At 40.2% G+C, this 17,480-nt stretch overlaps 1 protein-coding gene across 1 annotated transcript in view; it reads right to left on the minus strand.

The window, feature by feature from the left end:
* The window catches only part of HECW1 (HECT, C2 and WW domain containing E3 ubiquitin protein ligase 1), a gene marked incomplete at both ends in the record, with an annotated part of 159,514 nt that overhangs the window by 132,449 nt on the left and 9,585 nt on the right, over positions 1 to 17,480 (minus strand). The window contains 1 exon segment of the mRNA XM_079538467.1: positions 6,547 to 6,654. Within this exon segment, the coding sequence (XP_079394593.1) occupies positions 6,547 to 6,654 (108 nt within the window).

The following is a 17,480-nucleotide window of genomic DNA, read 5'->3' on the forward strand; positions in this document are numbered from 1 at the left end:
TGTTAGAATGGCCAAACTTGTTTAACGTTAAGTGGCCGACAAAATAAGCTATGGTCTGCAACTCTGTGAAGAATACACTCTGACTTCAGAGTACCTAGGATTGAGAATTCTCATTTAAAGCTTTCCAGTTCACCCTGGCAGAACTTTCTGAAACCATTACTGCTGGCATAACCAAGCACTCACCTCAGTCTCAGCATGGCACATAAGCTGCAATGGAAAGCAGAGAGCAGGTAGTGTGGGACCAGCCAGGCTGTCCCAGCCTGGTGTCACCAAGCACACATGCTGCAACACAAGCATCTACTTCCCCTTCCACAAATAAACAAACAGCCCCCATCTCCACAGTACAAACAAAGTATGTCCAATTGTCAAAAAATGCTGCAGAAAGTGAGAGAAAGATGGAGGAAAACCTGATCTGAAAAGTCTCACAGTTAAGCTGCCACAGTTCCATCAAGCAGGAAGCTAAGAAATAGCTGTCTCCTGTCCTCCTATCTTGTGGGAACTGACCTGTGTTCCCATTCGAGATAGGTTGCTGGCTACAATCCTGGCACAGAAAGACTTCGTAAGATAAAAAAGCAACATAAAATGATGACAAAGATTAAAGGGCTCAGCAAAGGACACAAAAGAAAGGGTTCTTGAGGAATCACAACAACTCTGAACTTGGAAATGCCTTCAGCCAGGATCAGACAGTTCTCTCCCAGAGCTAAGCCTAAAAGGGAAGTATTAAATCACTACAGAGCTATCGGGCTGAGAAAATATGAGAGAGGAATATAAAGTGTGATGCGTTTATACAGGGTAGAAAATAACCACAAAGCATTGAAAAGACTAGTACATGTGCAAACAGTAAATGTGTCCTTTTGGATACAAACGTCTTTTTTTTGCTTCATATCTTTTTTTTTTTTTCTTACTATGACACCTTTAACTATTCTGCAATTTAGTTTTATTATCACCATTGAAGATGATACTTTCGTGTAGCTTCAGTTGTACCATCTATGATCTCCTTAAGTCCTTAAAGTCTAGTTTGCTTATGTACACTTTCACCAGTGAAGTGTATGTGCCTTGAAATACAAAAATTTTAAAAAGACTTCAGCTTCATTACAGTGTTTGTTGATACGACTGCATATCATTTATTTGGAAACCTCTGAGGCTGCTACATCCTTCAGTTATTTGTGCTTTGAAAGCGGCCTTTAAATCAGCTGCCTCATATAGATTTTCTAGAAGGAGCCTCAGATAAAAGGGCTGATTACATACCAGTTTTGCCTCCTCTTTATGTTCATATTCCATAAATGCACACATACATAGCATATATTGACCATAAGCCAGTCATTATTTGCCCTTGACTACCATTTGTCTGTAGGTATACCAGAAACTCTCAGAATTCTATCTTATTTAGTTGAATGCCCTTTTTACCACAAAATCCCTTTTAATTCCCAAGACCAATAGGAATAAATAACTATAACTGGTCTTTGAAAGGCCTATCATCTGTTTTTGATAAAAATGCAGCTACAACAGTAATAAATGTAGTAAATCAAGGGCTGCATAAGCTTCCACATTTGGAAACTGTTTTCTTGGTTGACAAAATGACATGGTGAAAGTCTCATGGGTTAACAGAGGTCCCAGGTATTTGACTATCTTTGATGTAATTCTGAATTGTGTCAAAACTTGTATCATAATTTTAGAGATACAACAGTTTGACACTGTGCTTACAGGAAAAGGCTGCACTGCCCCTTAGTGAAATGGTTTCTCTCTTTGTATTGTTGACATATGGCCAAAAAGTTGTGCCACAAATTCCAACGAAGTAGAGCATGCTTACTTTCCTGGTAAACCCATGACAAGCTGATTCTTTCACTGCAGTGCCCTCCAAGTCTCAACACAAAGTACACATGCCTATGGCACGTAGCTATTCTTCCCTCCCCTTTATTCTCCCCGAACCCCAAACAATTTGTGTTTACCATGGATGGTTGCTGTTTATCACTGGCTGTCATAAAGCCTGAATTGCTAAGCTTTAGCAGAAATGCAAAACTGGACATAGCATGTTGTTGCCTCTGCAGTTGTTAAGGTTTTTTATTTGTTGAGAATTAATAGAAGATGAGTTCTGCTCTGCCTGCATTCACACTGTAATTTGGAAGCAGTTCTCTCTCTGGCTTGCACAGTCACATATCTGTCTCTATATTGTGAGTTTGTGATATGCAAACTGGAAAGGCATATGCATCTCTGGGAAAGATACTAAGCACTTCCCAAGGTAAAAAAACAGACCACTACAAACAAACAATTTTTTAAAAAATGCCATGGTATCTGAAAATGATACATACGCATACATCAAGAAATTACTTTTGTTTTGAAAAGTAAGAGTTCCCTAGGTGGTCTTAAACCAGGCTATCAGTAAACTTGAAAAGAAAAATCTATTAACCAAGTACCCCCAAAACACAGAGATGTGTACCAAAATGAGAAATCTATTAGGCACTGTCACAGACCCACCTAACAAAAAGCATTTGCTTAACCGAGATTGTAAGTATACCTGAATAAGCAACCGTTAGTGTAACAGCTGACACAACCCACTATGAGCTCAACATCCAAAATCGCAGAATTTCAGTTTTATAAAGGTACAAGCAGTGCAGTTTACACAAAAAACAGTTTCAATCTCTTGCCACATGTTTCTCTGTGTCCTTCACTCCTGATGTGCTTCTACGTGTCTCTCACAGTATGGCTAGTCTCCTCTCCCACAGTGAGTCCTCCAGGTCAATGGTTTTTGCCTGTCATTATAGCTACATCTGATAGAAGGAAGATTTCTGTTGTGAATGTCCATTAAGCTCTTCACTTCAAGGGGCTGGAAACAGCATAACAGTAATTTTCTCAAATGTTGAAAGACACCCACTGGGGTGTACTAAAGGCTAGCTGCTGGCAAAAGGAAAACTTTGACTTCTGAGGGCAGACAGAATGATTCCTGTAATCCCTCAATAGGACAGTGACATTCTAAAAAATGTGAAATCTTTATACATTCCAACAGCAGCTACCAAGCTGTCTGTCTTAAGGCTTTGGGAACTTAGAATTTAAACTTGTGTAGAATTCATTCTTCATTTGGCCATGTTATGATTTCCCCTTTATCATGGCACTTCCCTGCTACAATGGGCCAAACACTGCACTGTATACCATAACCTTTTCTAAAGCACTGTGTAGTTGATAAACTGCCAGTGTTGACTCACAACAGATAGCAAAGTACAGGTATTTACTGGCAAAAGTAAACACAGAAATGAAGGGTTACCTTTGCAAGTGAAAGCTGCTCTGTTTTATGGAGAATGAATGCTAAGCAAGATTCCGATCAATATCAAGTTAAAGGAAACATAACATTATGCATAGAAAAACAACGCGGACACCTTGAAATGAATTGCTGGCTCTTAGCTACCTGTTATATCCCTTGACCTCTAGGAAATAAAAAAACGGCGTAAGGCAGCAAGTGCTTCAGCAACATATTAACAGAAACTCTCAGCACTCCAGCTGGGGGAGTTATTAACACTTATCTCTATATGCTTTTCCAAATCTTCATCACTGGCTATTTTTGGCGACACGATACCACATCAGGTTAACTGTTGACCAACATGACAATTCTTACACTGCTTTACTGCTGAACAAATGTCCTGTCCCCAAGGTAGTTTCTGAAAAAGGAGGCAGGTTTTTTCATCTTAGATGAGATTGATTTTGACGATCAGTATCTTTCTGATTCCTGAAAATGTCACAACATTCCTGTGCTGCGCAAACATAAAAGATGCAAAAGAAAAAGAAGAGTCTGAAAGAAGGTGGCCTACACAGTTGTCTCTGGATAGAAAACAAAGAAAACCATCAGCCACTGCAGTTTTCAACATAACGTTTAATCAACTACGAAGTTGTGTAATTTCCTACATAATTCTCAGCAATGAGCAGAAGCACTCAAACATGCTTTTATATAAATATGTTTCATATGCATCAACTTCTTTCACTGTGTTTACTTCTTATTTCAATGGTAAAGCAGCACTGAGTGTATTTACATGTGCTGTTATTTACTACTTCCTACTTCACTGTCTTCTATTTTAAATCTGGACAGGGCAATAATTCGTCCTTGATGGGACATAATCTCAGGGCAGAGATTCATAGGCTAATGTTGGCAGCATAACAAATTAACAAGCAGCAGCAACTCATCAAGCATGAGCAGCCCAAATACGGTGTAGTATGACTTAGTCTTAAGTGTCAGTGAGGGATGGCTATGCTAAGCTGTGTATTCTCATATTAGGGCAATTAAAGAATATACACAAAATCAATTAACAGCAGTTACTATGTCTCAGTTAACAGAGACAACTAATTATGCGGCCATAATTAATTGTGCACTTGAGCCCTTAATGAAACGTGGCCCACCTGAAGAGACTTTCTTTTAAGGAGTTCTCACATTGACTCTTTTCTCCTCTGCTTTTATCCATAAACTGAGACACTAAGGCCTCTTCAAAACCCTGTTCTACATCTTCTCCCCGCACTTCTTTCACAGTGAAAAGTAAGCACGATCAGTTTCACAGATTGATAACTGAAGATCAAAGGAGCAGTTGCAAATTAATCTTATTTTAAAGGTTAGATCCTATCAAGTATTTCTGCTCTAAAAGTGGGGCAAGTAAAAACAAAGTTCTTGTATATTAAACAATTTCCCAGCAATGTATTTTTTAAAATACAGGATATGAACAATCATAACACGCCTTGTCTCCACAGATACTCTTTCAATAGCTCCCTTCAATCTTTAAGAATATTCTCAACTTAAAAGTGTGAATTACAGATCATTAGCAATGGTTCATACTGAGAAGAGAGAAGATGTTTCTAAAATTGAATTTCTGTAAAATGTGTGCATGTTGCATCCTTCTTGATGCTTGAGGTCAAAATCAGAGATGAATCTGATCAAGTATAATTCATATCCTTTCTAACTCTTTCAGAATTCAGGTTTTATCAAAGATTCCCTTGATTGCCCTCAAGTTCAGACAGTCTTAAGCAGGTACATCTGACTACCATGCAATTCTTATACGCTTACACACAACTCTGAATTTTGCTCAGGCTAAGATGGATCATTGAAAACATTCAGTACAACTGAAAAAGTGTAACTGCTGAATGCTAGGCTCCTTCACATTTGACTCCTTAAGGATATCTGCAGCCCTTTCCCATGGATATTTTCTATAATCATAGAATCATAGAATCATAGAATCACTAAGGTTGGAAAAGACCTAAAAGATCACCCAGTCCAACCGTTCACCTATTCCCAATAGCTCCTACTAAACCATGTCCCTCAACGCAACATCCAGTCTTTCCTTGAACACCCCCAGGGTCGGTGATTCCACCACCTCCCTGGGCAGTCCATTCCAGTGCCTGACCACCCTTTCTGAAAAGTAATACTTCCTCATGTCCAGCCTGAATTTCCCCTGGCGTAGCTTGAAACCATTCCCCCTGGTCCTATCACTAATGACACGAGAGAAGAGGCCGACCCCCAGCTCACTACAACCTCCCTTCAGGAAGTTATAGAGAGCAATAAGGTCTCCCCTGAGCCTCCTCTTCTCCAGGCTGAACATTCCCAGCTCCTTCAGCCTCTCCTCATATGGCCTGTGCTCCAGACCCCTCACCAGCTTCGTTGCCCTTCTTTGAACACGTTCCAGGGCCTCAATATCTTTCTTGCAGTGAGGGGCCCAAAACTGGACACAGTAAATCTCAGTTCAGACTTTTGCGTACCCTATTTCTGCTCAAGAAAGAAATGCATACGTTTTTTGGAGGAAATTAAAGACCATAAATTCCATTCATACTAGCGCACAGTAAGTCTTTAAAAGGACTCCAATGATCAGGCTCACTTTGATCAGGGATGTGGGATGGCAAAGTCTGGAAATGTTAATTTTCTGAAGGGAGTACATAGTTCTTTGTACAAGAGAGTTCAGTGTCTATGCATTTGACTATTAAGAGAAGGGTGGGAAAGTGTTACACTGCATTGCATCAGACACCCTGCATAATACATGAATACAATGAGGAACAATTAATTTGCTATCGCATTACTTTGATACAAGTGTAACAACACGCAGTTACAGCAAGCTAGACAATAACCAGACTGAACCCTTTTTTGATTTCTGCATCTATTCCAATATGGTGGACCCAAAATGAGGTTTTCCAGCTCAAAGACAGTGTGAATCTTCCAGAAATGAGATTATGTCCCAGAGCTCTTTTTCTTAACACTATATTAAAGTAAATGCCACTCACTGCTAATGGCAATGTTCAAATAACAGCAAACTGATTAAATATTTTTCAACAGCTGTATTTAAAAAGGTAAAATATTCAAGCAAGACAATACCCACAAGATTTATTTTCTTGCAGAAGCCATGTTTTTCTAATTCATAGGGCATTTCAGTTCCTCTTAATGCGTTCAAAGTTATGGTAACATTTTTGGCCTTTCCTACAGGATATATTGGGCATAACACAATCACAAGAACAACTCGACAAGGAATTCAATTATCTTTCTGCAAAGGCTGAATTGTGCTATGGTAAAATTGAAACAATACTTACGCTCCACAAAGTAAGAACTGGCATCAATCTTCCAGACAATCTGACCACGATGAGAGCCATTGACTCCACGGTTCTTGTAGTCCAGAAAGTTTTCAGACAAGACTTCATCTACGAACAAAGAAAACAGTATCATAAACTGTTGTGACAATGTGCATAACAGAGAGTCAGGCTAAAAATATGCCTCTGGCTTTACAGAACATACCACGGCTGCCAGACAGCTTGGCACCACATGTTAAGAAATTTGCTTTCTCATTCATTTATATTTTAAATCATTGCAGCTCTTCTTAAAATCAGTTTTTCATGGATGTAATTTTGAAAGCTACATCCCTATGAAATTCTCAAACATAAAAACATCTTGCTTAATACAGATCAATCCCTATCTAATTAAAAATAATTGTTTAGCCGCTACTCCTTTTCCTATAACTACACACCACCGACAAGAGCCTGGCCTCATCCATGTGCCTTTAGATCTTTATAAACATTAATCAGATCTCCCCTCAGTCTTCTTTTCCCCAGGCTGAACAGAGCCAGGTTTCTCAGCCTTTCCTCATATGGGCCCTTGCTCATCCTTGTGGCCCTTTGCTGCACTCCTTCTAGGAGCACCCTGTCTTTTTTTGAACTGGGGAGCCCAGATCTGGACACGGTATTCTAAATGTGGCCTCACCAGGGAGAGTAGAGGAGGTGGATCACCTCCCTAGATCTGCTGGCCATGCTCATTTCATTGCTGGATACCACTGGCCTTCTTGGCCACAAGGGCACATGCTGGCTCGTAGCCAACCTGTAGTGCACCAAAATACCCAGGCCCTTCCTTAAAACCCCATGACTGGTAACAAAGTGCTGTCCACTTGAAGCTTTTCGGGACACTTGGAGGTTGTCAGACTACCATGCTAATTTTCAAAGATGTCTGTATCAACAAGTGAGCAATAAGAAGTTGCTGACAGCTTTCAGGCTGAAGATTGAGAAAGCAACCGCCTTGCATGCAAAGGGCTGTGTGCAAATAACTGTGGGGCAGGCAGTGAGTCTGAAGCGCAGCCTTCTGACTGTACACAATGATTAATTTTCAGTTTTCTTTCAAATTTCAATTTAGACCATGTCAGCCAACTCTTTTGAAGATAAATCTGCAAGCCCTATCCAGTACAGAGGTTAACAAACACACTCTGGCCTCAAGGTGAGGGTCTGCTTTCTGATGGTCTTTCATTCAACAGATAAAGAGCAACTAGCAAGGCCCTGACATGGCTCCTGCTTGCTTGTGAGCTTAAACTAGCTTTCAAGCCAACAAAAATGCACACATTGTCACCATAGTAAAACAGCCTGTATGGTTTTGATAATTAGTAAATGTAAACAGCACAGCAAAAATAAAATAGGCAGTCATTTACAGACCATTTGAGACTTAAGGATAGAGGCTTGTAGCAGGTTGGAATGGCCTCACACTCAGAGGCTGAAGCAACAGCCCTCCTGGTAATGTTACATCTCCCTGCCATGGCCTTGCTACTCAGATCCATGGATCTGCTGTAAGCTGCTAAAGCACTGAATGAAGTGGAAGGCTGAGATCTCTGCTCACAGGAACCAACGAGCGACCCCCTTTCAGCAAGGAAGGCAGCTCTAATTTTGACAGACACAGCAGAAACATCCTCTAATCAAGTCAGCCTCACAGCTGAGAAAGCCCTACATGGGTGCTGCAATTCTGTTCCAATTTCATTATTGGTCTCACAAAAACCTAAGAAAAATATGATCCACTAAATCCAGTATTAAAATACATCAAGATTAACATGGCATGAATAAAATATATTTTAACATAAACATGGCATGAATCACTTCATTACCACATAGGTCAATGAAAAAATGAAGATCCCACCATAATGAAGGACACCGTGCCTGAGAACGGAGTGATGATGTGACAAGATGCAGAGCTCCACAGACCATCTGAGGCCAGCTCTGATCAGCCTGTTCGGATGCATGGAGCAGCATGAGGTGGTGTAGAGTCATGAAAGCAGTGCCCAGAGCTACCACAGCCACAGGATTTCCCATTCCTGCACTCAAGGCTACCATGAATGCTCAGCTTGTCACACTGATATGGACACTGAAATAACCTCCAGAAACAAGACAAACAATACAAAGTAATAAACGCATTGCCAGAGAGGTCTGTATCAACAGGCAGGTTTACCTGTCATATAGAACCAAGCACAGCACTTTTGGAGGTTGCTGACTGGCATACAAAGTCAAGACACTTCAAGAGCAAGGTATTATTCAAATATATATATATGCAAAGAGCAACGTATTATTCAACTATATATATAAAGTTAAACAAGTTTTTTAAATTGAAGAAAGCTTCACTTTCACTGAAAAAATAAAGCAGCAGGCAGATACCAATGTTATTACTTTATTTTTACATAGCTATGCTACAGAAGGCAGAAGATAATTGGGCTACCAAAACTGAACTATTTAGTGTTGCTCTCTTGAGGGATTTACAAAAGAAAACCTTTTAGAGAGGTTGTTAATGATTGCAATGGATAATTATAAACAGCAGTGTTTTCTGCAATACATTTTCCCTTTACTGACTTGCTAATTGTCGATAATTATTTCATTAGCTGTTTCTCTTGCTCTTTGTAGAAGTAGAAATTTTTTATCACATTTACACAGTACTTTCCCATGGTAACCTTTTAAACTCTGGTACAAATTCTCTTCTTCATTTGTATTTTATAGATCATTTTGTCCTCTTTTAAATGTCAAATCCCATTTAAAAGATAAAAGTATTTATCTTTGACTACTTCAGTAAGGACCACCCTAGATACAGATTATCCACTATTACACACTTTATTCTGGGAAGCAGGAGCACCTGAGAAGATTTAAATGTGTGAGCTGTCCTCTGTGATCTAGCAGGGAAAATGCTTTATATACTTACAGGTGACCATACACCAAAATGTTGTGCTGAATTGGAGCCTGCAACCCTGACCATGTACAGAGTACATCCTTCATCTCAGGCTTGCTGCTCTCTAGTTTCATCTCTTGTGATGTTTATTTGTCATATTCAGATTCTGAAAGCTGCTGGAGAGGCTCCAACATCTGCCATGTTATTAAGATGCACGAGTAATTACTGTTTATAAAATATCAGTCTTGCTTAAGAAGGCTTAGCTGAGCTAAAGCGGGTGGCTTTGTTTAATAAATCACAGACATTTTAGGCAAGAGTTTAGCGGCACAAGAGACCCCAGAATCTGTTTTAAAATGCTGTATTCACACATACTATCTGTTGGGGCCAGCTGGCTCATACACTGGGCTGGTTGTTGTCTGCTTCCCACAGCTGGCATAATGGCTACACAAGCTCTGCGTCGCACAATCTCTCTAGTTTGACAGAGATGTCAGCATCTGCCCATACCCGAACCAAATCACATTTGTATTGCAAGACGAGCCAGTGGGGATGACTACAGAAAGCCCACTCATCTTTTTATGGAAATGGCAGAAAGTTTGGCAAGCCAATCTAAGAAAAAAGACTGCTTTTCATCTGCATGCTCAAGTTGGGAGAACACAGGAAAGGAAGATGCAGGCTGCTCTACAGTTACAGCTAACAGGTGAGGACATGAGAAAGAAGAGACCAGCTGGTCTCACCAACAAACTAATGTCTCCACGCTGCTTCCTGCCAGGAGAAAGGAACATTCAGACAGACAGTGTCCAAAGGAAAAGTTCAGGTAGCACAGTGTGTCAGGGAAAACATACAGACATTCACTCACAGACAGCAGCCACTGATAAAATACAGGCTTGGGCAGTAGAAAGGATGCCTTAAGGTGAATTTCCAGCATTCTGCAATATGCAGGTCACCCAAGCAGAAGCAGAAGACCATTTAGGTACTACTCCGACTCATCATATATTTTGTGCTACATGAGAAAGAAAAACAACAAACCAACAGTGTGCTGGTACTGTTTATTAAGCTCTTACAAAGTGAAGAAGCTTGCTATCTGAATGATAAATGATCAGGGCAAGGATGAAAGGAATTTGTAACTAAATTTATAGTGACAGTAAAACATGTTTATGAATCTCATGATTTAAAAATCCTGCATGTAGATCCTTCTTCCAGCCAGATATCCTGTCTGTATACTTTGAAAAACATGGTACCTCCTTCGTCTAGAGAAAGAAAACTATTTTCAGTCCAGTAGTAATTTAAGATAGCTGGGATTTTTGAACCAAACAAAATTTACCTCTAGAAAAAGTATATGCAGGTCCAAATGGGAAATCTTTCAGTTTTTGAAAGGATCTATTTTTGAAAGGTGAAAATATGAAAATAACAGTAGTTGAAACTGTTCAGGAGACTGGAATGTACAAATACTTCCTATCAATCAGGTTTAGACAAGTGGTACTACTGCAGGCATGCTACTTCCCAGATGCAAATATTGCACATAGAGAAATAAAACAGTGTATGTAAAATACACAGCTGTCTGGAGCACTACATATATTTGCATATGTTTGTGTATGAGTGTATATATATAAATATACACATATATAGCAGTCACAGCACACCACATGCAAGTATGGAGACCACAGGACACCAAAATAGAAAATAGATACGTGCAAAGTAAAAAGAATACTTTGTATTTCTACCAACAATTCCAGTGACAGAGGAACGGAGCTTAAAAACATGTTGCATCTTAATTCCCAAAGGTAAATGGTGAAATGCCTCGTTTCACCTGTAGACAGAATGAAGAGCAGAGCTAATGCTGCTCCCTTTCATATATTTCAGCCAGCAGCTAATGGCTTTTGACATTTTTCCAATGAAGCACTGTAATGCATCTCCCTCCCTCTATTTCTGAAATAAGATTAACCTTTTCACTAACTCTCTGCTCAGCTGGCAATTCCTACTATAGGCTGGGTTTTGGCCCACCTGACTAAAAGCAAACGCTTTGCAACCACCCTCAGATCCGAGGGCTCATTTGCTCAGATGGAAAATGGGTAGCTAATTTAGAAAATGGCCACGTGAAGGAGCATTGAGGATGCACCACTCTTTGAGTATTGGCTGGAGACAGTGACTGTGCAGGCAGCTGAGGTGGGCTGGAGGATTGCTGGCAGAAGGTGCTCTCTGCCTGCCCTGCTCCTGGGGCACAGAGATGCCAGCCAGCCAACATGCCTTGAGAGGAGAAGTGGCTGCAGACCTCCAAAGCTGTGTCAGGGCTGGAGCAGAGGCAGCCAAGCCTCCAGCACCTCACATCTCCCTGGAAGAATAGGGGAAGGTGATGAGTGAGTACGTGCTGGGCCACAGGGGCCTGAGAAGCAGAAAGAAGGACCAATGCACTCTAGTGACAAACATTAGCAAGTGCTTTGGGAAGCAGCAGCAATTCCGACAAACCGCTTGTCCTTACAGAAACAAATACCTCCAAGCACAGCCTTTACTGCTAAAATATTCTGCACTGTTGCTTCCATGCTGAGAGATCCCAACATACTTTACAAGTGCTATCCGTAGTGAGATAAAGAGCTGTCATCAGTGAAAGCTATCTTTCAGATGAAAGACACTAAACAATTGACAAAAAGCGTGCTGTTCTTCAGAGGAATTAGGAAAAGCTGATAAAAGCCACCCCTCAAAAAGGTCTGTAAAATATGGTGCAGGAACTCCAGATGCTGTCAGCAGGCCCTTGGTATTTGAAAGCTTGTCTGAAATACCCAGAAAGACACAAACAGAGCTGATACATCTTCCTCAGAGGAACTGAGGTAGTTCAAAGTACAAACAGCAGAGCGATCCTTTTGGTCAGTTTGGGTTAAAGGTAAGTGAAAGAACAGTGCGCCTTCCCGTACAGTATTTTGTGGACAAATATGATTAGTCTATCTTTCCATATTCTCCAAGGACAATAACTGCAGAATAATCTGGGCTCCATTCAAAGAGAAAAATACCTAACACTACAGAGGAACACAATGTCAGACAGGTTCCTGAACTTGGTACAATACTCCAGTCTCTTATCCATCTTTAATTTGATCTAACATCGCATATTGCAACACTTGCTTTCTGCACACTCAGTGCAATTACTGCACAAAAATAGAAACCACACTTCATGTCTTGATCCTTTATAAATAAGAAATGCTGCACTGCTGAAATTACAGAAGGCTTTACAGTCCTTAGTTGAACAAATCTGCTTTAGTTTCCAATTTAAAAGTGCTTCTGGTCAATATGTATGTCTATACTATAATCACAGACTTACATACTTAGGAAAAAGCTTTTAAAAATGTTTTCTGTACAAAGAAGTCTAGCTCTGGTTGATCTGTTTTGCAGTCTGCATAGAAAGCTGGGAAAACACTGTAAAGCACAGAATGTCAATAAACTAAAACTATTTTGCAAGATAACACAAATGTAAGCTATGGATAAGCTTTCTATTTTTTCACTTTCTTCACTTACCACCCAATTTATCATTTGAAGAAGAATGTAAAATGATGATAAATTTCTTATTTACAGAGATATCACAATTAATTTTCACAAGTAATGGTTATAATTACAGGAGTCGATAGGAATGTTTCCATTGACTTCAACAGCAATGGATCTGGCTCTAATCTGGATCAAAAAATCATGGTTAATTCACTTGCCAATTTCAAATGCCTTTTTATTTATGTATAAGGTGAAAATGCAACACTGTTCTCGTAAATGCAGAGCTTGTGTAAAATCAGCCTGATGGAAATGCTCCCTTCATTTCAAACTACACATTGCTTTATTGTGTCTCAACTCAGAGTGCTTTTGGTGAAGGCACATTAACATGACAAAAGGACAGTGACCATACTGCAAGTTACAGATAGCATCCAATCCCCTCTAATTTCTAGAAGAGTTCTAGAAAGTAAAGATCTAATTCTTCACTGGTGTTGTAAGCTCAGTCCTTGACCTAAGAGCTACACACATGCTTTTGCTACAGGAGTGGTTCCACTTTAATTCCACAAAAATTACTTCTCTTTAAGTGGATAGGGGGTAAGCTCAGAGTTAAAAAATGTGAACAATGCGTGGAGAGTAGCAATGAGTGGAAGACACAACAAGAGAAAGACCAGAGGAAAGTCGAGGTAGGAAGAAAAAGGATCATACTAAAACAAAAAAAGAGTTGGCAAAGTTGCAACAATTCTTGGTCACCAAGGACAGGATATAAAGTATACTTTCACTTCTATTTCAGCTATGTCTGGAATGGAACTTGGTAAGGGATGTGAAAAATAACAAGAAGGGATTCTATAGGTACACTGGCCAGAAAGACAGGCAAAGGAGAGTATATCCCCTCTGATAAATGAAAAGGGAGAACTGGCTTGAACTGAGATGGAAAAGACTGAGCTACTCAAGTTCATTGTCCCAGTCACCACTGACACTCAGGCTTCTGAAGTTTCTCATGTCTCTGAACCTTTGAGTGGAAGTCAGGAGAGCAGAGTCTCTCCCAGTATAAGAGAAAAGCATGTCCAAGATCAACTCAGGAAGGAAAAGCAACTGATGTAATCTACCTGGACTTCTGAAAGGCCACTGATACAGTCCCATACCACATCCTTATCTCTAAATTGGAGAGAGATGGTTTTGAAGACTGGATTACTCGATGGATAAAGAACTGGTTGGATGGCTGCAGCCAGAGGGTTGTGGTCAACAGCTCTGTATTCAGGTGGAGGCTGGTCACAAGTGGTATCTCCCAGGGGTGATTCTTGGGACAGGTGCTATTTAACATCTTTATCAGTCACACAGACAGTGGGATTGAGTGCACCTTCAGCAAGTTTGTGGACACAAAGCTGAGTGGTACTGTTGACACAACAGAAAGAAGGGATGCCATCCAGAGGGACCTGGACAGGCTTGAAAAGTGGGCCCACGAGTACCTAACGAGATTCAACAAGGCCAAGTGCAAGGCGATGCACTTGAATCATGGCAATCCCAGGTGTATGTACAGACTGAGACAAGAACTCATTGGGAGTAGCCTGGCAAAGGACTTCAATGTCCTGGTAGAAGAGAAGTTGGACATGAGTCAACAGTGTGCACCTGCAGCCCTGGAAGACCAATTGTAGGCCTGGTTGCACCAAAAGAAGGGTGATCAGCCCTTGTGAGGTCCCATCTGAAGTACTGCATTCCAGCCATGGGGACTCCAGCACAAGAAAAAGCTATTGGGATGGGTCCAGAGAAGGGCCGTGAAGAAGATCAGAGGGATTGGAGCATCAATCCTGTGAAGAAAGATTGGGCTTAGTCAACCTAGATAAGAGAAGGTACTGAGGAGACATCACTGTGGCCTTCTAACACTTAAAAGGAGCTTATAGTCAGGAGGGGGACACAAGTTTTACACACTCTGATAGTGGTAGAAGGAAGAATTGTTTAAAACTAAAAGAGGAGAGATTTAGATTAGAGGTTAGGGGAAAATGTTCATTCAGAGGGTGGTGAGGTGCTGGAACAGGTTGTCTGAAGAAGGTGTTCAAGGCCAGGTTGGATGGGGCCCTAATCTTGTGGCTGATTTAGAGGTTAACAAGCATGCTCACGGCAAGGGAATTGGAACTCGGTGATGTTTAAGGACCCATCCAAACCAAGCCATTCCATGATTGTATGATTCTATGCCTGTCCCAGACACAGATTTCCAATTTAATGTTCCTGGACTTCCAGGTATATTCTCATAATCATGACAGATGGGACACATCTGGCTTTTTGTACAGCAACAGTTATACTTTAGCTATGCATTGCACAATTTTCTCCACAATTAATGACATTCAGCTTTCACACCAAAGTTTGAAAATGGGAGAGAGGATGCCAAACAAAAATGATCATGAATGCCTCAGTGCATACTGAAATCAGAAGATACACAACATTTGGTGAGATCCAACATAAAAGAGCTTTCTGTTGTTGGTTTGGCGCTTTTCTTTCTTTTTCTCTTTCTCTTTCTCTTTCTCTTTCTCTTTCTTTTTCTTTTTCTTTTTCTTTTTCTTTTTCTTTTTCTTTTTCTTTTTCTTTTTCTTTTTCTTTTTCTTTTTCTTTTTCTTTTTCTTTTTCTTTTTCTTTTTCTTCTTCTTTTTGCTTTGTTTTTAATATATTAGCCAGTCAAAAGTTGCTGCAATCAGTGGAAGCCTTGCCAGTACAATTAGGAAAATGTGGATTAGGAGAAAACAGTGAACCCATGAAATTGCTGAAGGATAATAAAATAAGAGATGTTGCAGGGCCAAAGCAATATAAAGACGTGATATAAACAGAGATAGGAAGATCTAAAATGCAAACAAGAATGGCACTTGTCCAGGGTAACAATGTTCATTAAAAATGGGAGAAATAATTTGCAGTACTTAAAAAAAGGTCTTACAGCGATGTTGAAAGACATAACAGCAGACAGCATATTGAACTGAAGATTGCGATCTGATACAGCAGCAAAAAAAAAAAAGGAAAAGCACCACATAACTCAGACATGTGCTCTGAAGCACCGTGTTGTAAAGAATCGCTTGATAATCTGGAGTGATTTTATCTGAAAAATGGCATTCAACTAGAAGTTATTATAATGTAGAAATTCAGTGAGGAAAGAAATGTCTTTAGGGCTGGCGAGATCAATGGATAAGAAAAGATAAAGAAAGCTAAATGTAGGCATTACAGTAGTCATGATGGACTATGAGGATATTCAAATATTATGAACAGTGCACTTAAGTGTTACAAACACTAAGGAGCAAGAGGAATGATTTAGATAGGTTTAGAAAACTAAGATGACATACACATGCCGAACCTTCAAAAACCATGTGGTTAGTTTGACAACCTGCATAGAAGAACCCTTTTTGGATTAAGCCTTATCTTGTTGAGAGTTACATTTGTGCATCCCACTGTTTATGCTGTGATTGAGTCTACTCAGTCACTGGTCTGAATTTGCTCCGTGGATCAAGCATTTTCAAGGACTGAGGCCATAAACTGACTTTTGGTGTCCCAGTATCCCTTGACTGCCTGATTTCTTCAAAAATGTTTTAGTGAGTGGTCATGACTGTCTTAATGACTAGTGTGGTATATATAGCAGTGTGGGTCCCATTGCACAGAAGCAGTGTTATCCACGGGTATCAGGATGATGGAAATCACAGAGGCCTGAAGCTGGTATGCTCCTGGCCTGTATTACTTCCCTTTCCAGATACTCAAGATGACAGCTGAAGTGGAAGACTCTTCTGCAAACTCACCTGGAAATTTTCATAATACCAGAGCTGTCATTTTATGTAGAAATACTAAAGGAAAACAGGAATCTTTCAGCACATAGTATACACCTCTCTATCACATATTCAAGATACAGAAAGGAAAAGAACTGGCAACCTACGGGCTTCCTTAGCATTGACTACCATGACTTGATGACTGTGCCAAAAGACACAATGGCACTGTACAATTGCCTTTACAGGAGTTTTGTAATACTAACATTGTCAACAGCAGACAAATACAGACACAAACCTTGGAAGCTCTGAGAAGGGATCAGAAGCTATACACGTAGTTAATATGCAGAGATCCTTAATTGCATCTACCTCTAAGAGGTGAAACTGAATCAAATGCTAATGGTTAGTGACATACACAGTGGGTCTGGAAATGACACATGCTGGTTTTGTGGGACAAAGTAGTCCACTAGATACAGAACTGCAATACACAAAAAAAGTGATTCAGTCTGAAAAGACAAGTCACTCCCATGAGAGCCAAGAACAGCCAGGGGAGTGCAAGCCAGGTGGAAACAAAGAACTCATATATAATGTACATGCCAAAGGATATGATAACTCTTACCTCCTCTGTTCAGCATTTGTGTCAGTATTTTATTGTTTGTTATGACAGGTTTGCTCCTTTAACACTTTTTCTTCCTGAAATAAAAGGTGCTGTTCTTTGTGAAAGCTGTGTGGCCTCTGGACACTGCTGGGAGCAGAACTGCAGGTGCCAAACAAAACTAAACTTGCTGATGTGCTCACAGCAAGCCAAGGCAGCTAGCCCCAGCCCAGAGCCACCAAGAAGAGGTAATAAAGAACAGCATGATCTGCTA

The sequence above is a fragment of the Tetrao urogallus genome, assembly GCF_951394365.1.
Source record: "Tetrao urogallus genome assembly, chromosome: 7".
Classification (NCBI taxonomy): Eukaryota; Metazoa; Chordata; class Aves; order Galliformes; family Phasianidae; genus Tetrao; species Tetrao urogallus.